This window comes from Xiphophorus hellerii, chromosome 4 (assembly GCF_003331165.1).
Source record: "Xiphophorus hellerii strain 12219 chromosome 4, Xiphophorus_hellerii-4.1, whole genome shotgun sequence".
NCBI lineage: Eukaryota > Metazoa > Chordata > Actinopteri > Cyprinodontiformes > Poeciliidae > Xiphophorus > Xiphophorus hellerii.
In genome coordinates, this window is record NC_045675.1 from 25,056,448 (window position 1) to 25,071,715 (window position 15,268).

At 38.6% G+C, this 15,268-nt stretch overlaps 1 protein-coding gene across 1 annotated transcript in view; it reads left to right on the forward strand.

The window, feature by feature from the left end:
* The window catches only part of map2k5 (mitogen-activated protein kinase kinase 5), a 55,942-nt gene that overhangs the window by 22,467 nt on the left and 18,207 nt on the right, over window positions 1-15,268 (forward strand). The window contains exons 15-19 of the mRNA XM_032561044.1: window positions 2,367-2,417; window positions 2,525-2,596; window positions 4,356-4,385; window positions 10,829-10,855; window positions 11,190-11,222. Of these exons, the coding sequence (XP_032416935.1) occupies window positions 2,367-2,417; window positions 2,525-2,596; window positions 4,356-4,385; window positions 10,829-10,855; window positions 11,190-11,222 (213 nt within the window). The remainder of the gene's footprint in view (window positions 1-2,366; window positions 2,418-2,524; window positions 2,597-4,355; window positions 4,386-10,828; window positions 10,856-11,189; window positions 11,223-15,268) is intronic.

Consider the following 15,268-nt stretch of genomic DNA (forward strand, 5'->3'; position numbering starts at 1 on the left):
CAGTAGATTGGAGGGGAAAGCGTGAGCGGCAGACAATAGCCTTGTCATCACGTGTGTGTGTGCACGCGCCAAAGTGTGTTTTGTAATGTAATCATCAGGGACAGACCTTCACCGTCCCCAAAACACCCAGAGCCGTGGACTCGGTTTTCCCTTTCAGCATCCTGGCACACAAACAGTTGCCCTTCTTTGGAAAATTGGTCCTTCATTCATAACCTTCACTTCCTTGGCTTCCTAAAGGTGAACACATGTGTCCCACCCCTCTTTTTGTTCTATTTTCTTTGTTTACTTGTCTTTTATGCATGTAAACCCTTCATCTTTGCCTCACATTCAGTAGGTGGTTAAGAAAAAAACAGCCATATGGGAGCAGACAGGCATTATCACGGTTGTGTCACTGATGACATACACACTCTGATGCAGAGATGGGGACTCGAGTCACATGACTTGAGATTTGACTTGAAAAAATGCTCAAAGACTCGGACTTGACTTTGATTTTCACACCATTGACTTGGGACTTGACTTGACTTGAAGCTGTTTACTTGAAAAGACTTGATATTTTACTCAAAGTCTTAAATTTAAAACACATTATTTATAAAGTGGCCCTATTAATTTATTTCACTCATTCCGTATTAACAGGCGCAGACCGTCCCTCTATTTTTCCACACTCCGTATGTATGTGTGCGTAAGCTGCAGCGCAACCAATCGAATTCACAGGATTTAAAAATAACAACGGGGAAAAAACGAGAGAAGAAAAAACGCTCAAAGCAGATATGCTCCTGTGAGTAATTTCTTTTGGGTACATCAATCATGAAATATCCAACTAAAAACAGAGTGAAACACGCAAAACCTGCAAGAACCGGATCTCAGTTAGAGATACAACAATTTCCAACTGTTCGGCATTTGAAGTTGCATAAAGAACGGTGAGCGGTTCTTTTCATTTACTATGAGACAACTGACTAGCTAACGTCGTGTTAGCAACTCTGGGTTACGTTGGTGATGCTACTTATCTTTAACTTGTTTGCTATGTTTAGTCATCCTGTATAAATCTGGTGATTCAAACGTATCCACATTAATGTGCACCGTGTTAGCTCAGGAAGCCGGTGGATAGGGAACGGGCTCCGGATCAGAAAGCAGGTTCTGGACCTGAACTCAGGGAAGAAAGTTTGTCTCCGTCCCATCATAATGATGAACCGGGTCCAGTTCCATCCCAGGATGGATGGTGTACTCATAAGGGAAACTACGGTTTCTTACACCCTTTTCCCACCCTGCTCCCATATTAGTATTTTTCCATAAATATTCCCTCCTCCCCCCACGGCTCTTATGTTAGTTTTACTCCCCCCTCCTCTGACAGTAGCACCGAACAGAGACATTTCCCATATTGTCAAATCCAAAATTTGACATAAATTTATGTATGTCTTAAAATACATAGAAGTATTTGAAGACATCTATGTTGGGAAATTATATTGACAATAAATAGATTGTTCACTGCAGTCAGTGCATGTAAGCAGTGCATGTCAGTCTACTGTTTTTTCAGTTATAACTCTTCTGTTGGCGGTGTGATGGTCGTTGCACAGAACCCATTACCAAGTGGTATCATTTTGCTAGAAAAACAAATCAAAATCCAGTAATTTTGCTATCCTTCAGAAATTGCTGTAACAGTAAAAAATTGTACAATTGTAAGGATCCCGAACGTAACGCTGTGGGGTAATTCTGAGTGTTTCTGGACGGTAATGCAGCACGTTATTTTGTGTCTTGGTTAGTGATTCTGGCAAGCTTGATTCACGCAACATGTTTTTATCAATACTGAGATGTGAAATTGGCTGTAGATTTAACCCCACTTGGATTAACAGATATTTATTTTACCATCACATCCAAATTCAAAACCACTGTGCTTTATTTGCAATGAGTGCATTGCGTGTTTGATTTTCAAAAGAACGCATGGTCTATTATTTACATTTAGCATAATTGGAACATTGTTTAAAAAAAAAAAAACGACTTGAAAGAACTTGAGATTCCAAGCTCCTGACTTGAGACGTGACTCGACTTTTGCCTGTCTTGACTTGAGACTTGACTTGACTTGAGCGTCTTTACTTGAGACTTGACTCGGACTTGAGGACAAAGACTTGAGACTTACTTGAGACTTGCAAAACAGTGACTTGGTCCCACCTCTGCTCTGATGCCTTCATCTCTTGTTTGAGGCCAGAGCGCAGCCCACTACCTTGGCAGTAGATGTAGGGAATGCAAATCAGCCATATGTGTTGTTTTATTTTTGAAATTGTAAAATCTATTAATGTTATTTGTGTTTAACTATTCATATAATTTTAAGCTTACTTACGTGATGTGAAGCAGTATTTTCTTTCCTTTTGCAGCTGGTAAATTCTATAGCAAAAACCTATGTGGGAACCAATGCATACATGGCAGTAAGTTTTCTACTTTTTGTTGTAATTTAAGGTAAAAATTAGCATTTTGATTTTAGATACATACATTTTTTTGTTTGAAGAATAAGCTAACTTGTTTATCTCGACAGCCTGAAAGGATATCAGGAGAGCAGTATGGGATTCATGCTGATGTCTGGAGTGTGGGCATCTCTTTCATGGAGGTATACTATTTTTTTATTTTATTCATTTATTTTTTTGACAATAACTTCAAGCTTTTCCTTCTATATTTCACACAGAAAGGAATGTGAAAATTTTGCAAGGAGAAAAATATCAAATGCAAAGCAAGGCAGTAAAAGGTGGGAGTTTTCAGAAACCTTCCACGGGCTTGGGATGTGCTGGGGAATTTCAGAAATATTCAAACCTTTTATGAACATTATGGAAATTTATATGAATCAGATGGAAATCAGAAAATTTTATTCTGATTCTGCAATGTCATATTTGCACATTAAACATTCGTAAAAAATTGAAAGTTGTTTCACTTCACTAGTCATAGGGACCAAACGTATTGCTTCAATTGTCTTGTTTCTTGGGACTCGGTAGTTTGGAGTTCTAGAAATTTCCTGTGATTGAGGAGTTTATGCAGGACGCTGGGCTCAGTACCTGTATGTGGAACAGCATAGCTGCGCTCAGTTGTATTGGTATTAAATCTGGTTGCTCGGGTCAAAATATTGTTGTAATGTATTTTCAGTAGATATACCAACCATTTCCTTAGGAATTTCTGGATATAAGAAGGAATAAGCCCAGATTTTACCCAAAGCTGTATACATATACAGCTGAAACATAATGGTTAATATCAACCATCATATGTGTGTCTGTGCATGGTCATCTTTTTTCCATCACTCTACACTTTGTTGATCATGTTTGAGAGACACACTGCTGTCTAACATTTCAGCTTAACAACTAGACTTTCCCGTTCTCTCTTCTTCCCATTTGCACTATTGATTTTCCATCCGTTTCTGTCTGCAGTCGTCTCTCTGCCATGCAACAAATGATTCATGCCCCTGTCTCACCTTTGTTTGTCAATAATGCTTAATTCAATCACTCTGACCAAAATGGATGAGCTCAGTATGATGCAGTCCTGTTGAGATTATTAACAAATAATCTGTGTGATGAAGATGACCCATCTCTTCGTCGCTTGCTACCGGTGAATGCAAAAAAAGGAAATGGCCTTCAGTTTCACTCAGTTTGGGTCCATTTTTGAGCCACTGCTCCATCTATTTGTGATCAAAAAAAGAAAATGTTGGCTTTTGTTGTCATGGGGGCACTTTCAGATGAAAAGTACCTACCTCGTCAAAATGTTCTAAAGGTGGCGACGTGTCAAATAGCGTTTCACTCAAAAGAGCACAGGTACACGTTTTATTATGCAAGGCATTCACTACATTGTCCTCCTGTTCTTTATCTGTCTATGTTGTTCTGGGGGGGGGATTGCATGGAGGTTATTAAGTAATAGCTGACGATGTTTGACCAAGAAGTATTACCAGCAGGTGGGCACTAAGCTTACTTTGAAGGCTGAATGTCTCCGCTAGTACATTTGCTTCAGCACCCACATTCTCTCACTCTGTCCGTTTCTGAATACAAGAAGTGGGAATACAATGCTGTTTGAGCGCATAAAATTTAAATATACATTTCAATATAAAGCTTAATGATGTTCAATTATGTTGCATACAAGAGCACATGCTCCCATGTAAAGTTTATAGCCAGTATTTGCCACAACATTCAGCCCAGTTGTTATGACCGTGTGTCTTTGAGTGTCCTAATAAAGCGCTATATAACTTTGATGTTATTCATTTTCTCCACTGTTGGGATTTTTCACACATGCATTCACATAGGAAAATAGAAATTGTATAAAGTGTTTTTGTAATTTGTGTTTTGATGTTTTAAGATCTCCTTTATTAGTAATCATTGTTCTACTTCTTACAGTTGGCTCTTGGCATGTTCCCGTACCCTCAAGTAAGTCTCTTTTAATTTTTTGTGTTTGCATTTGTATTGTATTTATAAGTATGAACTGTACGTGACAGATAAATAGCAGTATCTAAAATGTAGCTAGGCATTATGCACGATTGTTAAAAGCGATGGTTTCAAAATTTCTCTATAATACAGTAAAGTCTTAATGAGCGGCTAATGATAGCGCCACAGTAACTGGAGGTTTCTCTGGCTTAATAGGCAAAGAGTGCTACAGCACAAACCCTCACCCACCTGTTGCTCTGCACTTTTGTCTTCCTCACAAGGTAGAAAAATTAAGGCATTTGGAAATATGTCTAGTCATAAAAAGCATCACTCTTATTTAGTTAACACAACTTTAAAACTACATTAGCAAGCTAGTGAATTTAAGCTGCAGATAGCCTAATTAATAACCAGCTTGTATTTCTAAAATGTTTTATAATAGTACAAATTTCATAGTGCTATAAAATTTGACAGTTTTTTCTTTCAATTTTCTTCTAGACTTCCTGTTAGTCTGTATTAAAATCAAATTAAGCATTAATGTTTAATATATAACAACAGCACTGATCAAAATTTTATGTAATTCCAACAGCAGTAGGACGAGTTCTTGCTTTTCCGTTTTTTTTAAAGGGATGATTTTATCAATTAATGTAGTTTGAAATGTGTGTGTAAATAGTGTCGGATCGTGATATTTCTAGTCTAGGTTGTTTTACCCCCCAACAAATTCCTTTGGTTATTTTTTTGGGGGTGGAGGTTCTGCAGATAGCTCCTGAGTGACACTGACATACTGATAATCCTTGGAATTTTTCGTTCCTATTTATACTGATAAATATCTGTTGTTTAGATACAGCTTTCGGTGTATGAGGCTGTTGTCTGGGCCTGTTCCCTCCTCCTCATTATAGTAAATTAAAATCCTCCTCAAATGTAATTGCTGACTACAGAAGTGACTTCCCAATCCCATCAAGTCTTAATTAGTACTTTAAGTTGGCTTTAACTTGCTAATCTGTCCCTGAGCAATCTGAATCTGGTCACCTCAGGTTACCTGCTGGCTGCTCCCCTGCTAGGAATCTAAAGAAGCGGATTTATGATCAGGATGTGTTGAGTGAAAATCAAGCTATCTTTAAAATGAAGTAAAGAGCCCTTGACGTTATTGTAAGGATATTAGTATTTTTATTTAAAAAATTTTTTTAATTATTTTTACGTTTTTCAGTCTTGACAGGATGCCAAGGATGTTGATGGATTTAGTTGGATTATATGGTAAAATTTAACTGTGGGGGAATGAATGAAGGAATCACCAATTCTCTATAAAAGCCAGCTATTTCTTAATTTTTTTTGGTCACGTCTATACCAAGGGTATCTGCAATTAAAGAGAGGCGTGCATCTCCTTTATCTGTTGGCTAGGTAAGCTAAAATACAGCATGTCACAAAAATGAGTACACGTCACATATTTTTGTAAATATTTTATTACATCTTTTCAAGGGACAAGACCCACACATACCTATTTGTGTCTAAACTGCTGGCAGCAAAAATGAGTACACCCCTAAATCAGAAAGTCCAAATCATGCTTTGAGTGTCATCATTTTGTGTGGCCACCAGTATTTTCAAGCACTGCCGTAACTGTTAATCTTGAAGTAGATCTTCACAGGTTGCCACTAGAATCCTCTTTCACTCCTCCATGACATCATCTTCTGCTTGAGGATGCCCCACAGATCCTCAAAAGAGTTCAGATCTGGAGACATGCTTGGCCAGTCCAGCACCTTTGACAAGGCAGTGGTTATCTTGGAAGTGTGTTTGAGGTCATCATCACATTGGAATACTGCAGTGGACTGGAATACTGAAAATAATGCTCTGCTAAAGTATGTCACAGTATATGTTGGCACTCAAGGTTCCATCAGTGAACTGTAGATCCCCACAGCCTGCAGCAGTTGTGCAGGCCTAAACCATAACACTTGAGAAATGGTTTTATTTGAGTCATAAAAGGCTTGTGAACGGCACAGTTGCTTCTCCAGAACCTGGTAGCTGACTGAAAAAATAAAATAAATGACTTTTCACACAGCCCTTCTCTCTTGTTGGTGTTAACTTCTTTATGCAATGCAACTGCCTCTCCATCACCTAGGATTTACACCTCATGTGTCTCCGCTGTGCTGCGCACTTTACCGGCAGAAATCAGCCATTACTGACCACGCTGATTTAGAGCATGGACATCAGTGCATCAAAAACTGCGCGCAGACTTCCAGGCCAAAGTTGACCGTTTCTGTGAGTTTGATGAAAAGCAGCTGGACTCAACATGTCACCAGATCAAGTCCCCCTCCAAGTCTGACCATTTCTAAATAAATGCAACTTATACATGAGTGGGACTTGAAGTCCAAAAAAATGCAGTAATTAAGTATTAATCTATAACCTACAGTAGTTGGTGTGTTTACATAACCAGTGAGGCTGATTCCAGTAGATATTGCTGTTTCTAATGTTCATTCTCAAAATGAGTCATTGTGAAAGGGGAGAAAATTCATATTTCTTTTTTTTTTTTTTTTTTACCCCTCCAGGGGTCTTTTGTGGGCCCTAGTGTCCCTTAAATCACAGTAGGCTGACAGGAAACGGGGAAGGAGAGGGGGGAAGACATGCGGCAAATGTCGTCGGGTCCGGGAGTCGAACCCGCGACAGCCGCGTCGAGGACTCAAGGCCTCCAAATACGGGTCGCGCTAACCACTACGCCACTACGGCACTCCCAGAAAATTCATATTTCTATGCAACAATACACATCTGCAAGTCAATATATGGAGAGTTTGTGTTTGCGAATTTAGTCTAGAGCTGGTCTAGTTTTGGTTAGATGTTCCCTAATTTACAGTAATTTTGTCATTCTTATGTAGTTCCTTCCTCACCTAATTATTTTGAGGGATTGCACAGAATATTTGGAATATCTGTCAGTTGTTTGTGCTCTCGCGTGTCCAACAGTTTCCTTATTTCGGTCTTAATTTTCCCCTAACTCCATATGGCACTCTAGACAGTTCACCTGCAGGCTGTGGCAGAGCTATGTGGCAAGAACGCTCGGATCCAGCTCGTCAAGCACAGCCAGCCAAAGTCCTCGGGCCTAAGCTGTCTTTTTTTTTTTTCAGATGTTGGCACAGCTGTTTGTGCAACCCTCGTCCCCGCTAAACTTCAAAGAAAACATTTCAGCACAGAACAACGAAGTTGGTTAAGATCGCGAGTGAATCTGTGACACGAATTTCAGCCTTAAAGTTGCCAAGGATGCTGGAAGAGTTACTTTTGGCTTGGAGGCATTCGTAAATTGCACTTCCAAAGAAAGCCAATATTGTGTTTGGGATGTGTCATTCATACTGTAAAATTCTGAGGATGTCTGCTTGTTTTCTATTTGCTTTTATTTGCAGCTTTTTGTTCAGCTGGCGCTCATTCATCCTTTTGTGTGTGTGCGTGTGTACATGCAGAGTGGAGTCATCACCTCATGTTTGCTATGATTAGAGATGGTCTCTTTAATTCCACTTCACCACATGTTGGGATTCATTTGCGTTCTTTGTCAGGAGTTAATGGAGTTTTGCGCGGCTCGCTCTGAAAGTCTTTGAAGACACCAGACCTGATGATGTGATGTGTATACAGCCGCCAGCACTATTGCTTCTGATTGATTTGTTGTCGTTTTGGTTTGCTCTATTGTTTTGTTTCGCTTCATTTTTGTCATATTTCTCATATTTGAATAGATTCCCGGATGAAATATCGTGCCATTCTGAGTTTTTTTTTTTTTCCTTTTTTAAGATACTTCATTACACATCACTGCATCTATCAAAGACTACAGACACTTTCCCTCAGTTACTTTTTTCCCCCTCAACATAAATAGAAAGATTATAGTTTCTATTTCTTCTTTTTACTCTCTGGGTAGTTGTAAACGAAGTTCTGTGTGTTTGTCAGCACCCTACGTGATTACAGATACTGACAATAATATTACCCTTTTTCAAAGAGTTAATATTGGGGATTAACTTAAACAAGCGAAAGCGCTGACAGTTATGTAAAGAAAACCAGACTTTTCCATAATATTCATTATTAATTATTAAAATATTTTTTATGTTCCGTCATGGCGGAACCACAAACATCTGCATGTTTTAATTGCATTGTAAGAGATGGAACAACAGTATTACGTAACTGTAAAAGTGTAAGGAAAAGATATATTTCCAAATTAAAGATTGGACACGTAGCATCTGTAAAAATTAGTTTTGGACTATAACCAGACATTCTAAGTTAGATTTAGATCTGACTTTGTGTGGACCATTCGACCTCATGAATAAATCTCCTAAATATTCTATTACTTACCTCTGAGTGTAAGTTTGATTGAAGCGGAATCACCATCTCAGGTGTGTTGCAGGACTAATCGGATTAAATGATGGTGACATGGTGCAAATGGTCTGTTCAGGGTGAAATGCAGTGTTTTTTCTACACCAGCAAGTCATACAGTCCAATTTTGGTGTCATCCGACCAGACTACCTTCTTCTTGGTTTGTTCCAACGGTACTTCTTCTTATCTGTTACTTCAGCGAGGATAGATTGGAGGAGGGCATTACTAATTATCATCTTGTCAACAGTTTCTCCCACATAAACTGCGGATTGCTGCTGTTTCCTTTCTCTTTCAATTATGCACTACTTTTTTGTCTATCATTTTAACCTCCTTAAATACATGAAAGTATGTGGTTGTAAAATGAATGTGGAAAAGTTTGAGGTGTATATGTTTGCTGCTGTCCTAAAGATATGCAAGTATTGGTTTCATGGTAATGAAAGTAGTAGTTCAGGGTTGTTGTCTAATGTTTATGCAACAGCTACCTTGTTATTGTCTCTCTTGTTATGATCTAATTACAATGTCAAAACATGCACACTTTTAAATATGATTAAAATGTATATATATATATATATATATATATATATAAAGTATTTAGAGAAAGGAACTCGCAATCTGATATATTTTATGAAGTTATATTGAGCAGGCGGAAAAAAAAAAGTTATGCATTTGAATATTGATTTTGTGACTTCTGGTTTCACGCTGAGCTCTCTGCGATATTTCCAAGAAAGCGAAAAGCGAAACTTCATAAGCTCAGCAGAGACGGAAAGCTGATGTTTTCCGCAGAGGCATTCATCATGTTGTGTCACAAACACACACATACACAGAAGTAAATACATCCTCATACACAGCGCTGTCTTCTTGGATGTGACATTATAGAGAAGAAAGTCAGAAGATCTCTTTTTTTTTCCAGTTTGATTGTCATATCAGGCATTGTTTACCCTCAGGATGAACATTCACCTAATGACTTATATAAACACACAAACATATTAAATTCTTCTTTTTGAAATGTAGCCATGCTGCTATGTAGAAGTACAATAGGTCCTCAATTATGTTTTAAATAAGTTAGCCTCCCTCTATCCAATTTCAAGCCCTGGAGCAGCTCGCAATTCTGTTTTAGTAATTATTTCAGAACAAATTAGTTTTCCATAGTTGCTTTTAATGTGTCTGAATCAGGCAAAACTGGATATAGAGGCAGTTTAGGAGTCTCTGGGTATTTACAGAGTGCGAAAACCTGTATTTAATTGAGTGAATCAATAAGTGCTCTAATGCACTGTCAAAAAACGTGGAGAAATGAGCAATCTGTTCAGCTGAGCCCAGGTTTTAAGCCTTGTATCATTTATTCTGAGTGATGAATGTATAAATTTAAGGTTTTTAGAAATGAAAACAAGTTGTTGTAGTGAATTCATCCCTGGAGGGGTTTTGAATGGGAAGACTTAATGCTTTGCTTAGCGCCACTGCCGTTTCATGCATTTTAAGTTAAAATGGCATGTCTACATTTTTCAAATCAAAAGCCCCTTTTCTACTTCATACATTTTTAAGAACATTATGCTTTTTTTTCCATCATAGCTGTGAGTGCGTGTTTTTTGGGGGGGTTTTTTACCAACGTCTTTCCAGAACTAGCCTAAATCTTTTACAGAATGTTCTTTTCCTCACTTTTAAGGATCTTCTCCCGTATCTCCTCACATTTCTTCCCCTTGCAAGCAATACCTCCTACCCTTTAGTAGTCACTTAAAACGCACCATTATACCTGTAAAGCAGACATTCAGCGTGGCCCATTGTAAATCTCCTCCAACGCTGTTTTACAGTTATTCTACATCCCAGCACATCTAGATAACCTGGAGGGCAGGAATAAAGAAATGCTCAGAAAATTAGCATTAGTGGATCTTTTACCCCCATTCCCCACAAATGAGAGCCAGACCATTAACATTTGTGTGTTTTCATTATGTAAATGGTGTTAGTACGTACTCACAAATTGCCAACAGGAAAGCAATAATTTTCTCCTAGTGATCATAATGTTTCCAAGTGCATCGTCTTGATTATGACACACTAATTACATATTGCCTCATCTCTTTTTTTTTTTTCTTTTTTTTTCCTTCTTCTGTCTTGCCCTACAGATTCAGAAAAACCAAGGATCTCTAATGGTAAGTTTTATTGCTATGGAATAGGATGCAAGAAGCCAGAGGTCTCCTCCTCTGCATATAGTCTGTCACTCTTGGTTGACTCTCTCATTTAAAAAAAAAAAAAAAGCTCACTCAGATTGGATTTTTGCAGCAAATTATTAGATTATGCCTAAACTGCTGGTATTACATTAGGTGCTATAATGGAATAATAAAAACCCTGCTTTGCCTGAGCTTGCTGCATGTGATTAATCTTAGTACTTTTTTTTTTATCACACAACTGATTTCCCCTATTACCAAGAAATTCCATGTAGGCTAACGTTTCTCCCCCCCAACTCCTTCTGCTTCTCCTCGTCAGCCTCTCCAGTTACTGCAATGCATCGTTGATGAGGTGAGTCGCCGTCTTATGTGCTTCTGCATCTAAAGTCGGTCCTAATGGCCCGGAAAGCTTATATTTTGTTTCCTAATGAAGCAAACCACTCAGGCGGCTTTGCTCCCCATTCACTCAACCCTTCACCCTATGCAACAGCCTCCGGCAACAGACGTATGCACATTACTGTAGTAGAGGCTGGACTCATCACGAGTGACAGCCGCACAAAAACACAGTTCTGAATTCTGTGGATTACGAGAGCCAGAATTATGTCGAAGCGGGATTTTTTTCTCCCTACCTGTTATGTAAAAAGGTAATGGCTATCTGAAAGGTTGAGGTTGCATCCTTGTTTCTGAGAAAACACGTTTGAAATCAGGAGTACATGGGAATGTAAGACTAAGCAAAATCGTAAATAAAAAATGTTGCCATTTTGAAAGAAGAAGTTATGTTTTGCGTAGCCAGTTCTAGTCTTCCTTTTAAAAAGACGCCACACGACAGGGGTGTGTGACACAAGATCAGGCGTTGAAATGTATCCAGAGCTGGGAAATGTTTTCAGTCCTGTTTGTCCAACTATATTCGTTAGTTTATCCATCCATCGAATTTTCCTTCTTTCCTTTTTTTTCCCATGTTGATTCAGTAAATGAATTGTGAACTTTTGTGTTTGATTATGAACTCTTCAGTTGAATTTGGATATGGAAACGTGTAGAAATCCTAACAATTGTTGTACCAGCTACTCATCCTCTTCAGAATAGGCTTCTGTTACCAATTAAATCTAAAATGTCACTCCTTTTGTGAAAAACAGTTTATTAGATTCAGTATAAACCAGACTAACATGCAGGGTAAACCCACCTAAGCATGTTTGTTTTTTGATTTATTGCCATGCCGTCGTCCTCATGAATACTGTATGTGAGCGCACACTGCCCCTCATCAGAACCAGCAATCACATTTTCTTCATTTTTTTTGCTTTTTGCTGACATTCACTAATAGCCAAAATGCCTCAACAACAACAGCCACCCTCTGCCCCCATCACCAGCCATATTGCACATTAAACATACAGTGTCACTTGTCCTTAACTGCCTATGGATTGCCCGTAATTAATAATTAAATGCTTTTGGTTGTAATGGATTGACCTGGGCTGAACTGTTCATTAGTCAGCTAGACGTAGCGATCACTCAAACTATTTTTCCCGTGCCCTTTGCTGTCTCCCCTTGAAGGGAGAGAAAGCGCTGTGTTGTCCCTGCCGGAGCAGCAGAGCCTTACTGTCCCTGCTAATTTGGTGCCTTCAAGGAGGAGACAATAGGATAAGCTCTGTCTGGAAAGATGGAAGTCACTCTGAGAGAATGTGTATCCTGACTAATTAACTATTTAGCTGAAGTACATGGGTAATCGTTGAGGCACAACTGGTGTGCGGATACTGGGAGAGCCTACTGCGTTTATTTGTGTCTTGAATATTAAGTAAAAATCTAACAAATTTGGACATTTGACACAGGGCAGCAGAAATTTAGGTTTTGCTCTCAAAGCAAGCAGATAAGCAGGAAAAAAAAATCTGTTTTAACTCATTTATTGTTGGGAAAATGAAAAGGAAATTTTCTGGTGAAGGAATCCCAAGAGCTAAAATTTACAGTATCAGTGTAAAGATATGCTTTTTGCTGAATGAGGTACTCATTAATTATAATAAAAGCTAAAGTTCAAGCTTTTCAGAAATGTTTAATTTCATGTTTTAAAATTCTTTGCAGGCTTAGATATAAAAGATTTGCTGGGGTTTAAAAGAAATCCTGTTTTGATTATGCATTTTACCTTAAAATGTGTCAATCGTAAAACTAAAACTTGCTTTTGTGCTTAGTAAAAGTTCAACAAAGATCAGGGACATAAGCTTTGAAATTTAAATAGGTTTTTATTTTTGTAATGTCTTAATTTTCTACTGAATTTATAATACTACCTCCGTCAAGCAGTCCGCAGCACGTTTTTCTTTTGTGCTTATTGTTTGTTACTTTTAATGGCTGAATTACAGGCAAAGAAAAATCGGAACCAGTGATTCAGACCTCAGAGGAAAGCTGAAGCTTTTATTGGCTGGTATGAAATGAACTGGGTGCAACGCTACCTTTGACTGAATTAGTGAAAGATAGAAACTCTTATAAAAACTCTTCATATTATTTCTATTACAAGAAATGCCTCTATATTTTTAAATAAACACTCAATGATATTAGAATCATCATATTTTTATTATTTCTCTCAATAGAATGAGTCAGAGATGTCAATGTTTTATCTAAAAGTTTCTTTAAGAATAATAGTGCGGAAAATGTTTTGTTTCAATTACATCTAAAATATTATGTAGACGGAAACTTAGGGTGTTTTCACTCCTGATTGTCCAGTAGACTGTTCGATTGGGGACCAAAATTACAACCATTGTTACATTTTTAGCTGGTCCGATTTTTTTTCACACTGCACTGTGTTAAACGAACCAAACTCTTTAAAAAAAAAAAAAAACAGTTCCCCTCCTTGCCTGTAGTTTCGCTGCGTCAAGAACCAGTGAAGAAAATAACAAAAAAAAATCTGAAGAAGACTGCTTTTGGAGCGCTGTCCGGTCCGCTTGGTGTTCAAACCAGAGTTCATTCAACCAAACCGAGACCCAGGTTTCAGGTGGACCAGAGTGTGATTTTGTTGATCTGAATCAGAGTTTGCACATTTACGCCTCCCGAAATAAATCAGACTTTCTAGACAATAGAACTAGTGTTTAATAAAATAGAAAAAACAGGGCTTTCGTGAATGCACCCTAACATTATCTGCGTGTAACATTAAGGCCGCTACTCTGAATAGGAGTCGTGTGTGTTGGGGTGTGTGTGTGTGGGTGGTGAGGGGGGGGGTTCTTCCAACAGACTTTATTGTAATTTTGCTGCACTTTGTCCAACATTTTCTTGTATTAAACGCCTTGAAAAACACGGATAAAGATGGTAGACAGACCAGAGGAAAGCAAATATACTGTTATTACATAGCAAATAATTGCTGCTTTATTAACCTTTATGACACAGAGATTGGGGCTCGTTTAAGACCACATGTATGTTTAATTGACGTTAATTTAGTTACTCTTCACTTAGATTGTTTTAGTGTGTCCCTGAGAAAAACGCTCGCGCCGTTGAGCCAAGGTCTTAAATTGGAAGTGCTCTGCAGTCGTTCCCTCCATCTGTCCGCTGTCCTCTCTCATTAATGTGCCGGCTCTTCTCTGTTTGTTGAATAGCTAACTAATAAAGAACTCCCACTTTATTCTCACGCCTGTAATTACTGATCTAATTTTGCCTAATAATTGCTTCATGGCAATGACATGTATATTTACTCGTACCCTCGTAGCACGCACGCGCGCCGTCTTACGGTGGAGCAAATTGACAAGCAGAGGAATAATTTAAACAGGCCAGTCACTTTCATCAGCCTGCTTGTCTTTTGTGCCATCGCCTGCTGCCACATCAAAGCTGCAGCAGTGTTGCGCTCAGCTGGAAACATGAATAAATGCATAACGTGTTTGTGTCTGTGAAAAAAAAAAAAAAAGGTGCATTAAGGTGCATGCAGATATGTGAGGAGTGTGGACAGAGGTCTAATCTACACAAAGGATGCATTTACTTGCTTGGTCAACTCTTTGAACATACGCCGGGTTTAATTTTGAGTGTGCATGCAGACTGCAATGTCTGTCCGGGGTTTCACCATCTAAGCAGAGAACATACAGTCAGGCTTGTAGTGTGTGGTGCTCAAGGGCATTTCTTTGTGGGTGCAGGTTTGTGTATGTACTATGATATATTGTTCATCCAAGCGGCGACGCGACTGTGAAGTGCAGTGAGATTATGAGGGAGCCATTCCTTTGTTAATTTAAATGGGTTCATGCATCATGCTTTGCGGGAGGCTGCCGATCAGAGCATTAAGGAATGGCGAACACAGCCCAGAGGTGTTTTTACTGGCACAGCAGGGTTGTGCTTGTAAAGAGGTCTAATTTTTGGCATTTGAATAAATGCCTGGCTATGAATTCAAATATTAAGGTTTTGTGTGCAGGGGTGTGCATGCGTGTGGTGGGGTGTGTGTGT